Here is a 16752-nt window from a genome sequence, read left to right on the forward strand (position 1 = left end):
CCAGATATGTAAAAGGCATTGAGCCTACAGAGCATCCAAAGGTGCCAGGTAGAATTTCCATATTATTCCCATCCACATTTATGGGCAGCATACATGACTTGTGATAGTTTATCCTGAGGCCTATGCAGACAGAGAAGGATTGAAGAAGAGCTTTGAGACATAAAACTTCTCTTCGTTTGGCAGGCATGATTATCAAGGTGTCGTCGGCATACTGGATTATTGGGTAGGAGTTGGAATGTGTTGTGATAGGAGGAGAGATGATACCAAGTTCCTTTGCTTTATTGATGATGGATTGAAGGAGATCTGCTGCCAACACAAAAAGTAATGGGGATAGAGGATCTCCTTGTCTTACTCCTCTTTTACAGGTGAACTGTCTACCAGGTACTCCATTGAGTAGGATTGAGGTGGATGCAGTGGAGAGAATTTCTTTGGTCCAAGATAACCAAGTTTGATCAAAACCTTTTGCTTGAAGGATTTTTAGGATAGCTTCAAGTTCTACTAGATCAAAAGCCTTCTCAAAGTCTATTTTTATAATTATAATTTCTTTCTTGCTCTGATGGCACTGGTGGATGTATTCAAAACTCCAAGCCACACAGTCCTGAATTGTTCGACCCTTAATAAACCCATATTGATTTTCATGAATCAGGTTCAGAATAACTGTATGCAATCTGTTAGCCATAATCTTGGAGGTGAATTTCAAAGCAAAGTTTTGCAAGGCAATTGGTCTGTAGTCATTAGGGCTTTCTGGGCTGGGCTTCTTTGGGACTAGAGTGATGAAAGAATTGTTTAAGTTTTGTATTGATGTTCGATTACTGAAAAAGTGGTCTGCCAGAGCATAGAAATCTTCAGAAATTATGTGCCAGCATTTCTGGAGGAATAACCCGTTGAAACCATCTGGTCCTGGAGCTCTGTCTGTTGGCATGTGTTTAATGACTTGGTCCATTTCATCTCTGGTTGGGATAGCAGACAGGAGATTCAAATCAGGGACTTGCTGTATTAGTTGATTTAGGTCAAAAACAAAGTGAATGGGCTTAGAGGTGCCCATTCTGTCTTCGAAGGTATTTAGCAGCACTTGAGCCTTTTCTTCATGGGAAGAAACTATTCTGTCATCCACCTTTAAATGTGAAATTTTGTTTCACCTATGTCTGTCTGTAGCTGCAGCTTGGAAGTACTTTGGGTTTTCATCCCCAAACTTAACCCATCTGATTGTGTATCTCTTTTTCCAGAATTCATTCTTATATTTCAGTAGTTCAAGAATATGATCTTTTAGGATGGCTCTGTAATTCCATTCCTGAATGGCCAGCTCTTTGCTCCTCAATATTGTCCAACATTAGTAGAAGTTCATTGCAGTTTGAAATAAGTGAGTGCAGGTTAGATAGTCTCTTGCTCCAGATTTTGAGGCCTCTTCTTACATTTTTCATCTTTCCATTCAGACAGATAGCTTTATTATTTCCTCTAACAGGAATGTTCCAGAAATATGTGACTACATCCAAAAAACCCGGCATGTTTATCCAGTAGTTTTCAAATCTAAAAATTTTAGATTTGGGAACAGAGGTTTCAATAGAGATATTACATGGGGCATGATCTGAGATATATTTTGCCAGAGCTGTGACAGAAGTATGGGGAAATTTCAGACTCCAAGCAGGGGAGGTAAAGACCTAGTCAAGTTGCTGTAACAGGGGCTGATCTTGCATATTACTCCAGGTGTAAGACACTCCTTTTAGGGGGATCTCAATTAAACCAATGTTACTAATGATTTCATTGAAAATGAGAATTTCATTCATGTCCCCACCAGGTAAATTTCTATTTTGCACTGAACGAATGAAATTGAAATCCCCCATTAGAATCCAGTTCTGATCTATGTCCATTTCAATGTTATTTAGCCAGGTGACAAACTCATCTCTCAATTCCCCAGCACAAGGGCCATAAATATTAGATAAAAACCAGGTTTCATGCAGAGAGGAGTTTCAGACAAACTGGACCGTGATGGCATAAGGTAGATTTTCAATCAAGGATCCAGTTAAAATGCTGCTGTTCCAGATAATAATTATTCCCCCTGAAGTTCCATTAGATGGATGAAAGATGAATTTATCAAATCTTCTAGGGCAGAATTTTCTGATGTATGAATGATCAAAATGTTCTCGTTTTGTTTCTTGCAGGCAGATTATTGAGCATGCAGATTCTGAGATCTTTTCAGAGAGGGCCAGCCATTTTTGAGCTGAATTTATACCCCTGATGTTCCAACACAAAATGTTACAGTTTATATTATTGTTATAATTCATTTGACCAAATTGAGAGGAAGCTGATATGGTTGCAGATCATATTAGATATAAACCTTGTGCGTTTTACGCTTTGCATTTTTCCGTTTTTCTGTTGCATTGCATGCGCGTGAGCTCCGGTTTGTGGACGCCGCGCGCGTAGGGGTCATGGCGTTGGAATAGCTGCGCGTGGCCGAGATCAGCGGGGGCATGCGCACGTCGCGAACTCGTGGGGATGGACGCGAGCGATCCGCGGCGTGGGCCGGTTCCATAGCTGGATTTTTCCTTTCTTGCATCTTCGTTTTGCTATAAATAAGGAGAAGAAAACAGAAAAGCTGCAGGAAGTTTTACGAAGCGCCAACTCTCGTGTGTCTCTGCTCATTTTCAGATTATCTACAGTGTCGCGTGCGTTGTATTCGTCCGGTGTTCGTTCTCGCCCGCTCGCTGATTCGTTGGGATTTCCTGACAATTGGTATCAGAGCAAGGTTTAGGGCTTGGACGCATGATCGTGCTCTTGAAGTTGCACTCATGCCTCGCCGTCGCTCGTCGTCCCTGACGAAGCGCACTCTAGGAGGTTCCGGCAGCCACGCCTCGGGCAGCGGCGGGAACGACCGCGGGTTGGTGATTCACCGCGTGGTCAAGGAGGCGGGAGGCGCGGCGAACTACCCCGTGCTCACGAAGACAAACTACAACGAGTGGTCTTTACTGATGAAGATCAAGCTGCAAGCTCGATGCTTGACTGCTTGTGGGGCACCATTGATCCGGGAGGGGTCGCAGTGGAGCTCCATGAAGATCGAATGGCGTTGGACGCCATTTGCAGCGCCGTCCCCGTCGAGATGATCTCGACGCTAGCGACCAAGGAGACGACGAAGGCAGCGTGGAACTGCATCAAGACCATGCGCGTAGGCAAGCCGAGTGCACAGAAGCTGCGCTCCGAGTACGAGGCTCTCGCGTTCCGCGACGGGGTGTCGGTCGAGGACATCGCCATGCGGCTCAACACCATCGTGACGCAGCTGTCCACGTTGGGCGACCCTGAGCCGGACGACAAGGTTGTCGAGAAGTACCTTTGTGTCGCTCGGCCTAGGTTCTCACAACTCGCTCTTTCCATGAAACATTGCTCGACATCTCCACTTTGTCCCTGGAGGAGGTCACTGGACGCCTCAAGGCGGCTGAGGACTCTGGCCAGTCGTCGTCCTCGTCCTTACCAGGTGGCAGCGGCAAGCTCTATCTCACCGAAGAAGAGTGGCTTGAACGTCACAAGAAAAAGGAACAGGAGGCGAAGAAGGGCAATGGCGGAGGCAACACCCGTGGCAAGCGCCGCGGCGGGCAAGGGTGCAATGGTAGTGGTGGTGGCGACAACGCTAGCCCGGTGCGCAAGAAGGACAAGTGCCGTAATTGTGGCAAACTTGGCCACTGGGCCAAATATTGCAGGAGCAAACCAAAGCAGGAGCAAGCGCACGTGGCCCAGGAGGAGGATGAGCCCACGCTCATGCTCATGACGGGCGGCTGCATTGATGTGGTGGAGGAGACGGGCGCGCCGTGCGCGACACCGTCGCCGCCCGCATTGCGGCCTCGCCCAGACGTCATCGAGTTTGTGGAGCAGAAGGTGATCGCCGCGCTGGACGACGCCACCGACCACGACAACAAGCGCTAGATCCTCGACACCGACGCGTCGAACCACATGACCGGCTCAACACCAACGTCACCGGCAATGTCCGACTCGGGGATGGCTCGCTCGTCCACATCGGAGGGCGCGGCACCATCCTATTCGCCTGCAAGAATGGTGAGCGCCGCATGCTTCACAACGCCTATGTTGGTATTTCTTAACGACATTACTAGAAATATAATTCCCAGTAATGGCGCAGAAACACTTCTAGTATATTATGATTACTGAGTTCATCCGCAAGCGCACGGATATAGCATTGTAGCATTTCACCTGAGAGTATTCCAAGGGTATCGTATTTATTTTATCCCGTGGGAAGATCATGTAGAGAAAACTCAACTAATAACTTATATATTACTTGTGATAATCATATTCTAAGCAGGGGTTAAGATAATCCAAGGGTAGAGTAACACAAGCATTACTACTCATCCTCATAATAATTAATCTAACCTAGGTGGAAAGAAAAGAGAAAGAGAATCTATTCCTATACTTCTAATATACATAGTATACATACATTCTAGTTAACTGGTATACTAGCTAATACTCTCTATCCGATGCCTTCCTGGTACTTCAAGAAGCCACCCTTGACTGCCGAGTTCCTTACGACAGCCCGTCATGACCAACCAACCGGGGCTAAAGTCGGAGGAATACCCTCCCAAGGAAATTAACTTAGGATTATTGTCACGCCCGGAAATTCACTAGTAATTTCCGAACTTATTTGTGCATAAAATCCTCGTCCAGGAATCAGCCGAGCTACACAAACTGACAATTTAATATACAAATCCATCATAATAATAACGTTACACACTTACAAAAGAAAAGAAAACAGCAGCGGAATAACAGTCTAGCGATGGCTTCAGCTCCACTCCCACAGGCAGCTCAACTGGGGTATAAGCCAAACGTCTTCTCCTTCTGGATCCTTTCTCTTCAACTGCGGTTAATTGATTATTGCAAGAATGAGCATATGACATACTCAACAAGCCACACAGCAAATATGCAAGTGCACAAGGATACCAAAGGATGGCATAATATAGGCTCATTTGCAAAAGCAGCATTTAGCAAAACATTTAAGAGAAGTAAAACAGTGGAGTAATTAATCAACACTGAACAACACTGAACAACACACCCATGCTGCACAGGCCCAACCATCCTGAACAACCATACCCGGCTGTACAGATCTAACTCCAAACCAGGAGCTAAACAAATTATTACCAGTTATAGCATCAATAATTATTGTGAGAGGTGTGAGACTAATCACGAAAAACATTGCTCAACCCGCCCATAACCGCGGGCACGGCTATTCGAATAATTTTACTCTGGCCAGAGGTGTACCACTGTACCCACAAGACACAGCCTCAACATCATGTCTACCATGCGTCGCGATACTGGAAAGTACCCGAATAGAGGCTGTGACAATACCCTCTGCACAACACAACTCACCACAGTGCACCATTCCTGGATCATAATCACCCCCTTATAAAACAAGGCATGGACTCCCCAGCGACCCCCCGTGGGCTTATCTCCGCCACATCTCAGTCTGGTGCTCCGCAATGAACCATGCTATACAAAATGTAAAGCCGTTGCCCACACTGGCTTGTGGTTGGCACGGTTAATGTTTCACAATAGTAGCTCGCGAACCGGTCCTTAATTGTCATGAGCACGACTCTCAAAACCATGTGCTCACAACCCACCATTATCAAGTTTTAGTTGGCAAGTAATTAATTAACCAATCACGATTGACCATCGTGAACTATCATTAAGCCATCATTAAATAATAGTGAGTCATAAGTTATCCCAATAGTGTGCTAATCTTTCTAAGCATGGCTAAGCAATCATATCTAATATCTAGCTGAACCGATATATAAAGCTCAACTAGTCAAGTTATAATAACCCAAGGTATCAAGGAATAAAGTAATCAATGCAAACAGGCCATAACAAAGGAATAGATTCACACCACCCAGTGACATTTGAAAATAAATGCACAGTTGAAATAAATAGAGAATTTAAATATAGGATCAACATGCTCAAAAGATTGTGTTTAGGATCTGTGTGACTTGCCTTACAATAATCGGTCTTCAATTAATCTTCTGAACACTCCCGACGCACTCACGAACCTTCGCAACGACGGAAACGACAAGCTAACACGCAAAACAAAGAAAAAGACTAATAAAAACCAAATAAACAGTACATATAAAGTAAACAAACATGTAGATCTCGATTTTAGATGAATTTAGCAACTTGAACCACTCAAAACCGAGTTACGATGATTTAGTTATGAATTTCTGAAGATTTAATCTATTAGAAAAACAGGAAAAAGAAAAACGATGATGACGTCATGATGACCTCATCAATGGCCGGACCAAGATGGCGACCTCGCCGGAGATTGGATGGTCGGCTGCGACTTTGGAGGACATGAACACGTAGAGGACGACGAGACGAACCCAACGGTACTCACCCTCGAACCAAACGACGAACGACGACGGCCGGCGACGAGGTCTAGCGGCGGCGCGGCTTCGGTCGTCGGCGGCGACGGGGCTCCGGTGACCGGCGACAGCGGGGAGAGAGCGGCCGAGCTTCTCCACCCTCTCGCGCACCTAACGGTGGTGACGGCGACCGGCGGCGACGACGGAGGCGGCGGCGCGACGCGGATGGAGCTCGGCCGGCGACGACGGCGGGGTGGAGCACGTGGCGGCGGCGCTACGAGGCACGGGAGACCACGGGAGAGGGGGCAAACGAAAGAGGAGGACTAGGGGGTCCTATTTATAGCCTTGGATTGAAGAGATTGGACTCCTCCCGCAAGAAATCGATCCGGGAAATCAAAAACTCGGTTTTGGAGATAAACTCGAAAACGAGTTCGATTCGGATAAGATACTCAACGATTAGCTCCGATTTTGGGGGTAAAGATAGAGGAGGATAAGAGGAATATTTTCCCTCAACTAATTTTAGAAATACACAAGGGGAAAGGTCAGATTTGGAGGAGAAAAACCGAGCCAAAACGGTCTCAGTTCGGCTGCTAGAGGTAGAAGATAAACAGTGTTGAGGGAGGCAAATTAGACTTTTCGTCTTGGGCTGGCTGAAAACAAAGCAAAGAAAGAAAGAGGGAAGGGGGGAACTCGGCTGGGCCGACTTGGGCTGCACGGCCGTGCACACAAAAGAGGGAGATGGGCCGGAAAGGGCCCAAGACTAGGAAGAGGATTATTATTACTTTTCCAATTAAATTAATCAATGAAATGATCTTTGAATTGTTAAAAATACTTCCTATGCTCAAATAATTCCAAGAAAAATCTTGAACATACTTGGACACCCAAAGTATTTAAAAATATTAAAACCAGACCATTTAATGATTAATTTAATATGTGGGTAATTACTGAAATGCTCTTTGTATGATTAAAAATTAGGAATTGAGCTCCGAAAAATCCGATAATATTCCAGAGAGTATAATTATCCATGGAGAATTTAATAAAAAATTAAATCCATTCATGCTTTATATTTAGGAAATTTTATTTCCCACATTTAACTTCACTTGTAAATTAATGAACATTTAATATAAATTCTAATAATAATTTATTAAATAATTTATAAATCCTGATACAAAAATCAGGATGTGACAATTATATATAGACGCGGAGGAATACCCGTACTGAGCTGTCACCATTAGCGGCCCACCTCTCATCCGCAATATATAACCCCAAATAATGATATCCCGTATTCTAGACACCATGTCTAAACTACCAGATACAACTCTAATATCATCAAAGCATAAGCAAACACTATACCCACACCAAAACATCTCCCAGATAAGCTAGCCGTATATTCAGTATAACCAGAACATAATGTAAAGTAGGTACTCATATACTCGGAAAGTATTTCAATACCATAAATGTATTTAGAAGAGTATTCTAATAAAAGTACAAAGTTTACAAAAGAGGAAAGGAAAGCTACTAGAGCCATACCCGAACTCTTCCGAAGACTTCCGGACTCCTTATTCCTATTCTAATTCTATTCCACCAACTAGATACTACTAAACTAAACTTGAGAGGAATGAGAGAGATGGGGGTTCGGCCGAACCCCCTGGTTCGGCCGAACCATGGGCTAGCCCAAACCAGCCCATCCTCGGCTGACGACTTCCTCTATTGCTTCACTCCGTAGACTTGTGAATTTTGGTCCAATTCATTGTGTCAATTCTGAGTTCTTGTCCCATTCGTACATAAGTCTGGTTCTCGACATCGTCCGATTGATTTATCGTTTGTGTTGATGTCGATTTTCCTCCACTTTATTGTCATTCTTTGCAAAAGGTTAGTAGACCTAGTACTAGTGGAATATTATTATTCTAACAAACATATGCATTGCAAGCATCACTAGTTCTTTCCTGTTTTAGTAATATTGACGGTCGAAACTGATCGATAACGACCGTCAACAAAACCCCCCAAGCTTGAACCTTTGCTCGTCCCGAGTGAAGGACGAAAGGAAACAAAGACTTGGTTGTTGATCAGGAGTTGCTACTATGCTGCGTATCTCAAAAATACAGGTGCAAGGTATATGTACTCTCTCTCAGATTAAATAATCTTTGGCACGTTGGCTTACCCTTACCCCTGATTCCCACGAGACACTGCTTCTCCTTGCCTTGGGCGGTTGAAAGACAGAACAACAATTAGAGCACCAATCACCCGATCTTTATTCAACTCTTATTCCGGAAGTTTTCAAATGATTTCGGAAAAGAAAACCAAGTTCCTCAAATGATTCACTCAGTCTCTCTAAGTGTATCATTTTGAATTCCTCACCAAAAGATGCCTTTTTTATTCCTACTCTATGGTTTTGATATGTGGAGCTTGGTAGGGATCAAACATGGCATACTTGCATTCACATTTGTTACTAAGTCAAAAACTTAGACTAAAGCAGATAACTAAACATACTCAAGATCAAGATCGTGCATAATGTGTGTGTGGTATATAGTGGAAATGGTATATGAGGAAGAAAAAAAACAAAATGCTTCTCCTTTGTGCTTTCTTTCTTCTCTCAAAAATCCTTCTTTTATTTATTAGGAGAGGGCATGGCTACATTTCTCTCTCTTTTTTTTTCAATATCATGCACATGCTTGATGGAGCATAACTTTTTTTTTTCATAACCATGCCTTTCTCTCCTCTTTTTTTTCTTTTTTTTTCAAAAGGATTTTCCTTTTCGGGAGAAGAAAGCACATGAAAGCATGGAGGATTTATTTTGGTGGAAATATGGATATGGAATGGAATATTGCTTAGCTCCCAGTGTAGGAGTTTAGCATGTGCATAAAAGTGGGTGTATGATCTTGATCATAGAGCATGAGAAGTATCTGTACAAGTCACAAGAGTTTGACAAAGTTCAATGGAATGTCAAGTAACCAAAATGTATATGGTTTAATCATGATAACACATTTTTGGCTCTGGTAGCAATTTATATCAAATGAGGAACTTTCAACATCTGGAATTCAAGCCAAAATAGTATCAGGATCATAGCAACTCATATTTACTATCTCATATCTCGCGACAACCTAGACTTGATCAGCAAGTGCAGCCCATTTATCTCAGGTTTCCGGATAATTGTTGGCTACTCATATTTAACCTTTAAGAGAGTATTTACCAAGAACCCATATATCAGAGATATAAAACAGAGCAACTATTCATCATTTCAACAAAGAGAACTAGCTTGTCTTACCTAGCATGAATCAAACCTATCCTATCTTTTTATTATTTTCTATTTTGCAAATTTTTATGTTGTTTTCATTTTTTATAGGATGCAATTGGAAAGCAAATATGCAATTGGAAAGGGAAATATGCAATGTGATACAAGTTACCTCAGTGGGGGGAGCGTCGCTCCCCCCAAGCTTGGCTTTCGCTCAGGGTCCTTGATAAGGATTGAACCCCTGAAAGCGAAAGTATGCCTGAAGGTCATCATGCTGTTGCTGCATTATGTTGTTGATGTTGGTAAACTGAGCATTAGCAGATTGTTGCCATTCTTGCGTTTGAGCTATGTGTTTTGCGAGGTCATGCTGGATCTCCCCCGTCTGCACATCAAGGGTGTTCATCCTCCTAGTGATTTCACCCAAGTCCCAACGAGTGGAACTCAAGCGCCATTCACATGGGGATGGAGGCATACCACTTGATATAGGAGGTTGATTGTCCCCAGTGGATGTCATGAGGCGCATGCCACCGGTCCTCACTGGCGCTTGACCGGGTTGAGACCCCGATGATATGGCGTGGAGCTTGGGTCCATCCAGGTGCATCCCCAGTTGGTGCCCAACCTGCCTCATACATCTATACGGGTGTCGAGGATGATGAACTTCCTTGTTCGTTCCTTGTCATGTTGCGCGTCTCCCTGTATGTTCCACATGCACGAGATTCTTCTATGGTCTGCAGGGGAATGGTTAGTTCATGGCAGTTGTACAAATGATACCCCGCATTTGGCAACGAGATTTCATTTGTACAACCGGGGAAAAAGTATATCAAAGATCCATCTGCTCCATGTTTCAAAATATGCCCTTGCACTAGATAGGCCTCATCAATACGCGGATGAGCGGCTGAGATAAAAGCAATTTGGTCGCTAACGACCCCTAGCCCTTTTGCTATCCAAGTAATCAGACAAGTGCACTCAACAGGAGCAGAGAACTTTATACTTTCTAACCATTGTCTTATCATACATTACACAGGAGAAATTTTGATCTTTCTAACCATGGCAAACATGATAATTAATTCATCTCCCCTAATGGGTCTCAGATCACTTCTAGGAAACAAAGTCATAGCAATCCATTTGTGCATGAGCCTAAGTGTAGGATTATGGATATCATTCGTTCTAGGTTTCTTGCAAATTGGAGCACTAGAAATATCTTCCCAAAACCTATTTTTCTCGAACCCAGAAATTCCTTTCTGGAGATCAATTTTACAGGAATCGTAAAAACCAAGAAGTGTACTCAAGCCCTTCCATGTGAGTGTTGTCACATCCTGATTTTTGTTTCAGGATTTATAAATTATTTAATAAATTATTATTAGAAGTTATATTAAATGTTCATTAATTTACAAGTGAAGTTAAATGTGGGAAATAAAATTTTCCTAAATGTAAAGCATGGATGGATTTAATTTCTTATTAAATTCTCCATGGTTAATTATACTCTCTGGAATATTCTCGGATTTTTCGGAGCTCAATTCCTAATTTTAATCATACAAAGAGCATTTCAGTAATTACCCACATATTAAATTAATCATTAAATGGTCTAATTATAATTTTGTTAAGTACTTTGAGTGTTCAAGTATTTTCAGGATTTTTCTTGAAATTATTTGAGCATTGGAAGTATTTTTAACAATTCAAAGATCATTTAAGTGATTATTTTAATTGGGAAAGTAATAAAATCCTCCTCCTCAGCTTGGGCCATTTTCGGCCCATTCCTTCCTTTCCTTCCTCTCTCTTCCGCCGGCCCAACCCGAGCCTGCATCCTCTCTTCTTCTCTCAGCCAAAGTCCGGTTTTGCTCCCTCTTCTAATCAGGCTGAGAAAAGAAAATCCCGGCAAGAAGTCTACTTTCCCTCCCTGCGCTACTGTTCATCTTCCAGCTCAGGCAGAGCCCGAGCCAGCCGTGCCGTGCACAGTGCCGCCGCCTCCTCCTTCCAAATCTCGCCTCCCCGTTGCTCCTTTTTCCAATTTAGTTGAGGGGAAATATTCCTCTTATCCTCCTCTATCTTTACCCCCAAAAATCGGAGCAAATCGTTGAGTATCTTATCCGAATCGAACTCGTTTTAGAGTTTATCTCCAAAACCGAGTTTTTGATTTCCCGGATCGATTTCTTGCGGGAGGAGTCCGATCTCTTCAATCCAAGGCTATAAATAGGACCCCCTAGTCCTCCTCTTTCGTTTGCCCCCTCTCCCGTGATTTCCCGTGCTCCGTAGCTCCGTCGCCACCGCCGCCTAGTCCGTCGCCGCCGCCGGCCGAGCTGCAGCCGCGCCGCCGCGCCGCCTTCGTCGTCGCCGCCGTTTGCCGTCGCCGCCCGTAGGTGCGCCAAGGGGTGGAGAAGCTCGGCCACCCTTCCTTTTCCGTCGCCGGTCACCGGAGCTCCGCCGCCCCGTGCAAGCCGAGCCGCCGCCGCCGCCCCTTCGTCGCCGGCCGTCGTCGTTCGTCGTTTGGCTCGAGGGTGAGTACCGTTGGGTTCGTTTCGTCGTTCTCCACGTGTACGTGTCCTCCAAAGTTCCGGCCGACCGCCCTATCTCCGGCGAGGTCGCCATCTTGGTTCGGCCATGGATGAGGTCATCATGATGACATCATCGTTTTTTCTTTTTCCTGTTTTTCTAATAGATTAAATCTTCGGAAATTCATAACTAAATCATCGTAACTCGGTTTTGAGTGGTTCAAGTTGCTAAATTCATCTAAAATCATGATCTACATGTTTGTTTACTTTATATGTACTGTTTATTTGGTTTTTATTAGTCTTTTTCTTCGTTTTGCGTGTTAGCTTGTCGTTTCCGTCGTTGCGAAGGTTCGTGAGTGCGTCAGGAGTGTTCAGAAGATTAATTGAAGACCGATTATTGCAAGGCAAGTCACACAGATCCTAAACACAATCCTTTGAGCATGTTGATCCTATATTTAAATTCTCTATTTATTTCAACTGTGCATTTATTTTCGAATGTCACCGGGTGGTGTGAACCTATTCCTTTGTTATGGACAATTTGCATTGAATGCCCTATTCCTTGATACCTTGGGTAATAAATTGATTAGCTTGAACCTTATGTATTGGTTTGGTTCAGCTAAATGTTATATATATAATTGCTTAGCAATGCTTAGAAACATTAGCTCACTAATGGGATGAATCATATATACTACATTATTATTTATGGTTTAATGGTAGCTCACGATGGTCAATCGTGATTGGTTAATTAATTACTTGCCAACTAAAACTTGATAATGGTGGGTTGTGGGCACATGGTTTTGAGAGTCGTGCTCATGACAATTAAGGACCGGTTCGCGAGCTACTGTTGTGAAACATTTATCGTGCCAACCACAAGCCAGCGTGGGCAACGGCTTTATCTTTTGTATAGCATGATTCAATATAGTGCGCCAGACTGTGAAGTGGCGAGAAGTCCACGGGGGTCGCTGGGGAGTCCATGCCTTGTTTATAAGGGGGTGATTATGATCCAGGAAAGGTGCGCTGTAATGGATTATGTTGTGCAAGGGGTATTGTCACAACTCCTTTCCGAGGTACCGTGGTGGTATTGAGGCACATGGTGACATGATGTGGGGTTGTGTCTTGTGGGTACAGTGGTACACCTCTGGCCAGAGTAAAACTATTCGAATAGCCGTGCCCGCGGTTATGGGCGGGTTGAGCAATGTTTTTCGTGATTAGTCTCACACCTCTCACAATAATTCTGGATGCTATAACTGGTAATAATTTGTTTAGCTCCTGGTTTGGAGTTAGATCCGTACAGCCGGGTATGGTTGTTCAGGATGGTTGGGCCTGTGCAGCATGGGTGTGTTGTTCAGTGTTGACTAAAATTTCTGATTAATTACTCCACTGTTTTACTTCTCTTAAATGTTTTGCTAAATGCTGCTTTTGCAAATGAGCCTATATTATGCCATCCTTTGGTATCCTTGTGCACTTGCATATTTGCTGTGTGGCTTGCTGAGTATGTCATATGCTCACCTTGCAATAATCAATCAACCTCAGTTGAAGAAAAAGGATCCAGAAGGAGAAGACGTTTGGCTTATACCCCAGTTGAGCTGCCTGTGGGAGTGGAGCCGGAGCTTCGCTAGATTTTATTTTCCGCTGCAGTTTTCTTCATGGTGAGGACTAAGTGCCTCTTAAGTAAGTATTTATCGTTTTAGTTAATTTGATGAATCTGTATATTAAATTGTCAATTTGTGTACCTCGGCTGATTCCTGGACGAGGATTTCATGCACAAATAAGTTCGGAAATTACTAGTGAATTTCCGGGTGTGACAAGTGTGAACTCCTTACGGAAAAAGTGAAAAGAAATATCATCTTCTATTTCTTTCAAAGTGCACAGAAATTGCAAAGTAAGCAAACGAGAACCAGGCTTATCTACCACAGCAAATCTCTGCCAACCAACAGCTTTCCAAATAGAACGAAATTCAACATCCATACCTATCTTTTTCAGCAATTCCGGTGAGTATTCTCGCGTGTGAGCATACTCCCGGTCACTCAGCATGTAGTAGGCTTGTCTCCCCCGATCACTGACATGGTCGAGGTCAACGTCGCTCAGGAGTTGTTGCGGAGCGTCGGCGTCTTCCATCGAGGCATCGGCTGATGAATGAGTATTAGACTCGTCATGACGACTTGATGGAGAGCCCGACCCCTTGAACAGACGAGACAGTTGCCTCCTCATACTACACAATGGAACAAGAACAAGTCAACTCGGCGGGGGTTAGAAATGACAAGAGTTTCACCCACCGGTTAGTTTCACCAAAGCAACTTGTACATATGCAACTAAATGATTTGAACTTGAGGAAAACTATCAAAGCATGAATGAACTTGAGAACAAACTTTGGAGAGGGAATGAAAATGGGTTGAAATGGGGTGGAATTCCCTCTCTCGGCCGGCTGGCTTTTATAGGGTGACCACAACGGTCGGAACTGACATGTGGGATCCACTAGCCGTTGCCTCAAAAAGTGAGGCAGCCGACCGTTGCCTGGCCGGTTATGCTGAACTAGGGTGTTCGGCCGAACCCCTGGTGGGCCCAACCGGCCCCACTTTCGACCGTTGGAATACAACGGTCAATGTGGCCGTGGCATAGTGAATTTTTGTTGGAGATTTTATTTTGGTTTGCTCTGAAAAATTCAATTGAAGAACTTCCTCGAAATTCAAAAGTCCTAAATGCAATTTTGAAATTCAAATATGTGATGATGCAAAAATTTAAATTGTTGAAAACAAATATGCGGATACATACCAATTTACCTGTTGGCGAAGGTCGCGTCATTTAAAGTCCGACATGCAAGACCGTACCTCCTTCTGATTCAGTTCACGGATTTTCCACCCGTCTCTGGAGGTGATGGAGCGGGCGTCTTTGGCTTCTTCCTCCACACCTTCATTGATTTCGGTGCGGAAGACGGCTTCTTCTGAGCCGGCTGCTCTAACTTCTTAGCCGGTACAGGTGATTTTACCGGTCTCCTCCAATAACGGTTCCTGGGTATTGTTGTTTCTTTCTCCTGGAAGTTCTGCATAAACCTTACCAGGCTATCTGTCTTGGGAGGCTCCACTTCGACCTCTTGAATGTTCTGCGGGTTTGGCCCGTACTTGATTCTGACCATGGAGCATTGTTCCGTCCTTGGTTGAAACTCAAACTTTTCCTCCTTCCCGTTGATATGGAAACTGATACTCCCCGTTCCCACGTCAATGTTGGCTCCTGCGGTGCTAAGGAACGGACGACCTAGGATGAGTGGTGTCTCCTTCCCCGTGTCCATGCCCAGTACCACGAAATCAACTGGGATAAAGAAATCCCGTATTTTGACTGGCACATCCTCCGCTATCCCCGCCAGGTAACGGACTGGCGAGTCAGCCAGTTAGAGGCGCATCGGTGTTGGTGCCAACACCGTGAAGTTGAGCTTGTCAAAGACGTCTTTTGGCATGACGCTGACGCTGGCTCCAAGGTTGCACAAGGCCTAGTCGAATTGTTGTGCCCCGATCGAGCAGGTGATCGTAGGACACCCCGGATCTTTCTTCTTCTCCTGGAGCTTGTGGAGTATGTTCCATCAGCTTGACCACCTCCGTTGTTGGGAGTGGTCTCTTGTTGTTGAGTATGTCCTTGAGATAACGGGCGTATGTCAGCACTTGCATAGCGTCCAACAACGGCACGTTGATATGGATCCTTTGGATCACTTCAACAAAACGAGCGAACTGCTCATCCACTGACGGTTTCCTACTCCGTTGAGGAAATGGCAGCAGCCTCGTGTCGCAGTACTCCTGCGGCACTGTCTTCTCTGGCTAAATCTCCTTGCCAGCCGAGTCAGTAGATGGCGTTTCTTTAGACATCCTGTTAACGACCAAATTTGGCAATATCAGCATCGGAGATGAAGATTAGACCGAGGCGGAATCAAAGACGAAGATTGTTTTGGAAACAGAGTAAGAATCGGCTGGAGTCCAAATCGGCTACGACCAGGATCAGCTGAGTCCGAATCAGACTGGTTAAGCCGATATAGCCGATTCCGATAATATAACTTGTTATACGTCATTGGGTTGAGTTGGTATGCTTCAAGATAATTGCCGTGCATGGATAGAGTCCTGAGAAGGCAATTGTATCTATTAATTAGGATATTTTATGTAATTTCCATAGAGATATTTGTCGCGACCGAGAAAATTTGCATTTTCCCGAACGCTAGTGTATTAATCCCCGTCCCAGGAAAAGCCGGGGTACACCACACAAACATGATACAAAAGGCACATCTTTATTATATCGATAATATTTATATTATTACAAAGGCACTTAAGGCCTGACAATCAAAAATAAACAGCAGCGGACTAGCGGGCCTATGGCTCCATCTTCACAGGCGCTCAACTGGGGTATAAGCCAGGACTCCACCTAAGACTTCTTGTCCAAAGCTTCTCTTACTGGAGGGGGGGGGGAAGATTGAGCAAGAATGAGTACAACCACAGTACTCAGCAAGTCACACCGGCAGATGCATGATTGATGCAAGGGGGTACAAGGGGTAATAATATAGGGGTTAAGTTTTGCAGAAAACGGCATTTAAAAGTCACTTAGTTGCCCAAAGCCATTTTATAAAGACGATCCTAGAGCTACACAATATTATTAATCAAGGCCGTAAACCCTCACGAACCTGCCTTAACCCAAGGCCTACGATGATTAA

At 44.2% G+C, this 16752-nt stretch overlaps 1 protein-coding gene and 2 long non-coding RNA genes across 4 annotated transcripts; 2 read left to right on the forward strand and 1 right to left on the reverse strand.

Moving 5' to 3' along the window:
* The first annotated feature begins 2595 nt into the window (after positions 1 to 2595).
* On the forward strand, positions 2596 to 10426 carry LOC9266127 (uncharacterized). Of its 2 annotated transcripts, none has more exons than XM_066310686.1 (2): positions 2596 to 4041; positions 8300 to 10426. In XM_066310686.1, the coding sequence occupies exon 1, from the start codon at positions 2990 to 2992 to the stop codon at positions 3755 to 3757; it is 768 nt and encodes a 255-aa protein (XP_066166783.1). In that variant the 5' UTR covers positions 2596 to 2989; the 3' UTR covers positions 3758 to 4041; positions 8300 to 10426. The 2 variants fall into 2 exon arrangements, with proteins under 2 accessions (XP_066166783.1, XP_015638938.1); XM_015783452.3 differs by having other exon boundaries at positions 2598 to 4041; positions 9688 to 10426.
* LOC136356566 (uncharacterized) lies at positions 4556 to 6985 on the reverse strand. The gene is made up of 3 exons (XR_010741487.1): positions 6377 to 6985; positions 5980 to 6059; positions 4556 to 4852 (listed from the first exon to the last, which is right to left on the reverse strand). It is a non-coding gene; the product is annotated as an uncharacterized lncRNA (long non-coding RNA).
* Positions 10427 to 11466: 1040 nt separating the features above from the next.
* LOC136356454 (uncharacterized) lies at positions 11467 to 13941 on the forward strand. Its single transcript, XR_010741278.1, has 3 exons — positions 11467 to 12071; positions 12390 to 12469; positions 13599 to 13941. It is a non-coding gene; the product is annotated as an uncharacterized lncRNA (long non-coding RNA).
* The last annotated feature ends 2811 nt before the right edge of the window (positions 13942 to 16752 follow it).

The sequence above is a fragment of the Oryza sativa genome, chromosome 5, assembly GCF_034140825.1.
Source record: "Oryza sativa Japonica Group chromosome 5, ASM3414082v1".
NCBI lineage: Eukaryota > Viridiplantae > Streptophyta > Magnoliopsida > Poales > Poaceae > Oryza > Oryza sativa.

Excerpts from the sequence above, each read along its gene's own strand:
- LOC9266127 (XM_066310686.1), top strand. The coding sequence starts at position 2,990 with ATGCTTGACTGCTTGTGGGGCACCATTGATCCGGGAGGGGTCGCAGTG.